Genomic DNA, 4,547 nt, shown 5'->3' with positions numbered 1-4,547 from the left:
ACTCGGCCCAAGAAATGTATAAGTACCAAATACTGCCCCCTGCCGTCCAAGCAAAGCTCAGCTCTTCATAACAAACTCCGCCATTTGCCTTGCATTTCCTTGGAACCAAAGCTAGCTCAGCTCAGCTCAGGCGATACATCAGTACGTACATCACCGTCACACATCGCGGACAACGATCAAACCATCTATCGATAGCAACAATGACGCGCGCCGGCAGCCGCAGCACCTTGGCTCCCCGCCGCACGCTCCCGGCCACCGTCGTCGACGACACCGTGGCCGCCGCCGCCATTCTGCTCGACAAATGGCACCCGGAGGATTCTTCTTCCGGCCGCTCCCTCTTCCTCGACTCCACCACCCCAGACGAGGCCGACGCCTTCCTGCGCGCCGCCAAGGACCTGCACCGCGCCATGCTCTTCTACGCGTCCGGTCTCACCGCCAAGGACGTCCACGGCGGGGGGCACGGTCTCATACAGGCGCAGGAGCTTCTTGATACCGCCATGAGGAGGCTCCAGCTTGAGCTCCAGATCCTCCTCTCCTCCCTCCCGAACGTCTTGAAGTTCGAGGAAGACGACGACGTCGACCAGAGCACCGACGCTCTGAGAGAAACGTGCGGCCACCTCCGCGCGGTCGCGGAGGCCATGCTGGCCGCCGGGTACGGCCAGGAGTGCGTCTCCGTCTTCAAGGAGCGCCGCCGCGCGTCCGTGGCTTCCGCGCTACAGCGCCTGCACGGCTTTTCGTCATCCCTGCAGCAGGCCACGATCAACAAGCTATCCTGGGAACAGATTGAACCCAAGATGCAGTCCTGGCTCTCCGGCGCGCGCGCCGCGTTCGCGTCCGTCTTCGCCGGGGAAAGAGACCTCTGTGACCGCGTCTTCGCAGGGGAAAACGCGTCCGTCGGCGATGCCTTGTTCTCGGCCGTCGCCGAAGATAAGGCAATGATCATCCTCGCGTTCGCCGAGGCCGCCGTGGCGCGCGCGCGCCGCGCCCCGGAGCGGCTGTTCCGCGTGCTCGACGTCCACGACGCGCTCACGGAGACCATCATCCCGTCCATCGTCGCGGCGTTCGGTGACAAGTCGGAGGTCACGGCCCGTGCCGTCACGCTAGCGATGACCAAGGTCGGCAACGCGGCGCGGGGTATGGTGGCCAGCTTCGAGGCGGCCATCGAGAAGGAGCCGGCCAAGGCCACGGTGGCGGGCGGCGCGGTGCACCCGCTCACCCGCTACGTCATGAACTACCTCGTCTTCCTCGCCGACTACGAGAACGCGTTGGCTCGCATATACTCGGCGGAGCAGTTTACGGACACGTCGTCATCCGTCGGCTCCGGAAGCGACACCGCCAGCTCGTCATCGTCGGACCTCTCAATGTCGTCGACATCATCGTCATCGATGAAGCTAGCGACACTTAGCCTGTGGTCGAACCCGATCGGTTGGCTCGTGTCCGTTCTGATGCGGAAGCTGGACGCCAAGGCCGGGAACTACCGGGAGGCGGCGCTGAGCTATTTGTTCCTGGCGAACAACACGCACTACGTGGCCAAGAAGGTGGGCGGCGGCACGAAGCTGGAGGCGGTCCTCGGCGAGGAGTGGGCGGAGGCGCAGAGGGCCAAGGCGCGGGGGTACGTGGACGTGTACGTTCGCGCGGCGTGGGGGACCAAGGTGCTCCGCGGCGGCGCGATGGACGAGGCGGTGGTGGAGGCGGCGACGATGCAGGAGAGGTGGGTGGCGGCGGACGATGACATGGGGGAGGCGCTCAGGGCGGTGGCCAAGGCAGCCGTGGTTCCCACGTACAGGATGTTCTACCGGCGGCAGGGAGCTGCGGCCAGGCTAACGCCGGGGGACGTGATCGGCATGATAGACGGACTGTTCGGCGGCCGGGCGTCAGACTCAGACATCAGCAGCAGCAATAGCTTAGTCAGCACCTAGGCAAAAAAAAAAAAAAAAAAAAAAAAAAAAACTAAAAACTAAAAACTAACATGTACATTGTCTGTTGCTGTGCAGCGCGTTTCTGAACAATAATGTATTGCTCCACATTTTTCCACGTTCAAATTAACTAATCCTCATTTATTATTGTGAAGATGCCAATTACACGATGTAGTGCAACAATGTAATTTTCTAATGACACTGCACAGCCAAAAGAAAGAAGAAGCTGAAAAAAGAAAAGTCTCAAGGCACTATGCATACGCACAACAACCAAAAAAGGAAAAAACAAATAAAAAAAGACTTGCTACAATGATATATTCTTTGTAGCAGCACTACAAATACCCAAGACAACACTAGAATTCCGAATTCTTCCAAAGTGAGGCTCAAAGAAGGAAGCAGTGCAGAAGTGTCCGCCTGATCACAAATCGTAGGTTTTTACCCTGAAGAAAGTTCACACTCTCAAAACAATGCATTTAACAAGGTTGTTGCCATGCACAACTCATTAAGACTGTACCTTAGATTTTCACCTTGGATTGTAAGATTTTAAACTTCTCATGTGTTGTCGCCCAAACAGCAATCACCAAGTGAATTTCTCATTGCTGCACCAACGTGAACCACCAGTAGTTCTCACATCTCTCGGCTTCCGTGATATTCTCCGCCTCCGACTTCACCATGGAACATAAAAGACATGTCCCCGGTAACAAATAGTAGAGCTTCGCGTCGCTCCCTCCTGAAACCGAACGGTTGGAAAAAAATACGGGTGTGCACGACCGAATCTCATCCGATCCAGCAATCTCCATGCACGATGCCCCCAAATACAATTCGTCGGTGGAGCCTTCCAAAACTCGATAGTCCATTTAGACCAATGTGGGCAAGCATCAAACAGATTTGCGTCTTCACGCAAGAGAAACCATATGACTGTCGCCTTTATTCACGCCGAGCCAGTACCCCCATGCCACCAGCCGATAGTAGAGGAGAAGATGATCATGACCTCCGCCGACCTTGTTGGATCCGGCGTTAACCCCAAAAGGGTCCACAACACCACCTCCACAGATAGTAGCCCGTCTAGCCATGCATGCAGTTGCCACCATGACCAACCAGCCCAAATTGGATACAGGGTGGGGCCGTTGCAACCCCCGCCCGTCACAGCGGCATAGGCTTGGATGGTGTCGCTAAGCATTCACCTCGCCCGATCCACACAAACCAGCTAGCGCCACCACCACCGCATGTTCTCCTCCACCATCCACCATCTACACACGCCCACCGCCATGCATCTCCGCTCCACCGCACCACACCATTGTGTGCCTCCTCGGCCCTCTGCCTTTCGGCAAGACAGACTTCGCCACCGCTGACAGTGGCTAGGGGAGTACCCAAGCCGAAGTGACAGAGGAGGGTGGGCTCCGGTGTGTCAGTTACTCACAATGTGAGTATCATATGTAGTATCATGCATGCAAAAAAACAGATTTGGTAGTGCAATTAAACATGAGAGCGAGCATAGTTGTATCATAGCTAGATACTGTATCATAGCATGTAGTACTAGAAAATTTAATATCAAATAAATCTTGTACGTATATTTGCATTGAGATTCTATAAATTAATTAATATAAGAAAACTATGATATTAATACATGATACCAATATTTTTTAAGAATCTTCAGGAGATCCCGCGTTTTGTATTAAGCTCAAAGGGTGAAAAGGACGAGGTTCAACAAAGATAGAACTCCACCGTGACCTAGACCACTATAGACAGTCCAAGTAAAAAAAAAGTACATAATACCGTGCACAGCCCTTGTAAATATAATAACATATAATAGTATCATACCAGCTACTTCTATATGCTATTTATGCATTGCGACTAGTCCTCGTACAGCATCTTGCGTGACGCTTCAACTTGTCCAGATGTCTTTGTACGGCTGACCTAGCTAGTGAACTGACGAAACGTTACCTAATAGTATGCACAATTAATATACTACTCCTAACTGAGCCCAAATGGATTTCCCCAGATTCATATGGAATTTCGTTGCGGACTGTCGTATCAATCGCGCAATCCCCGGGACACAACTTCTACTTGAATGTGTTTCTCCCGTGCACGTTTCACTCGGTAGTAGGAAATTTGCCTCGGCGGTATGCTAGGTCCAAACTGTTTGTTATAGTATTTTATAGTACTATAATATGTGGGTTAATTAATAGAGATTTTAATTGCAGAAGGATGGGCAGAAGTGAAAGGATCAAAGTCTTTTATCGGGAAAATGTGAGAATGATAAAAAGGTAAATCACTTGTTTGAAACGTCTTTAAAAAATAGTCTTTGCTATTAGAACTTATATTTTCAATAATTAAAGGGATGAATTTTTTAAAAAAGGGAAGCGCTAATCGTGAGGAATAAACAGAAGAGGGTAGTGTAGACAAAGAACGTCAGATGATTGTAGGACGATGGAAAAAAAGGATAGTATGCCATTAGGGCATCTCCAACGGGCCGATCCAAATGATTCTTGGCTGTCAGAAAAGATCCGCGCAGACTGCTGAACATAGATGGTTGTCATTTGGATGAAAGTAGCCACTTTTTGGATGAATCTCGCCACTTTTTAGATATATTGTAAGATATTGTCTAACTTTACACATTCCGGAGAAACC

The 4,547-nt window shown here is 51.7% G+C and overlaps 1 protein-coding gene across 1 annotated transcript; it reads left to right on the top strand.

Annotated features, from left to right (window-relative positions):
• Window positions 1–200: 200 nt before the first annotated feature.
• On the top strand, window positions 201–1,919 carry LOC124672207 (exocyst complex component EXO70H1-like). Its single transcript, XM_047208477.1, has one exon. The coding sequence runs from the start codon at window positions 201–203 to the stop codon at window positions 1,917–1,919; it is 1,719 nt and encodes a 572-aa protein (XP_047064433.1).
• Window positions 1,920–4,547: the final 2,628 nt, after the last annotated feature.

This window comes from Lolium rigidum, chromosome 7 (assembly GCF_022539505.1).
Source record: "Lolium rigidum isolate FL_2022 chromosome 7, APGP_CSIRO_Lrig_0.1, whole genome shotgun sequence".
Classification (NCBI taxonomy): Eukaryota; Viridiplantae; Streptophyta; class Magnoliopsida; order Poales; family Poaceae; genus Lolium; species Lolium rigidum.
The sequence above is the reverse complement of the archived record's forward strand: the minus strand, read 5'-3'. Positions and strand labels throughout refer to the sequence as shown.

What these genes read in the sequence shown, in the direction of transcription:
- LOC124672207 (XM_047208477.1), top strand. Translation starts at nt 201, where the DNA reads ATGACGCGCGCCGGCAGCCGCAGCACCTTGGCTCCCCGCCGCACGCTC.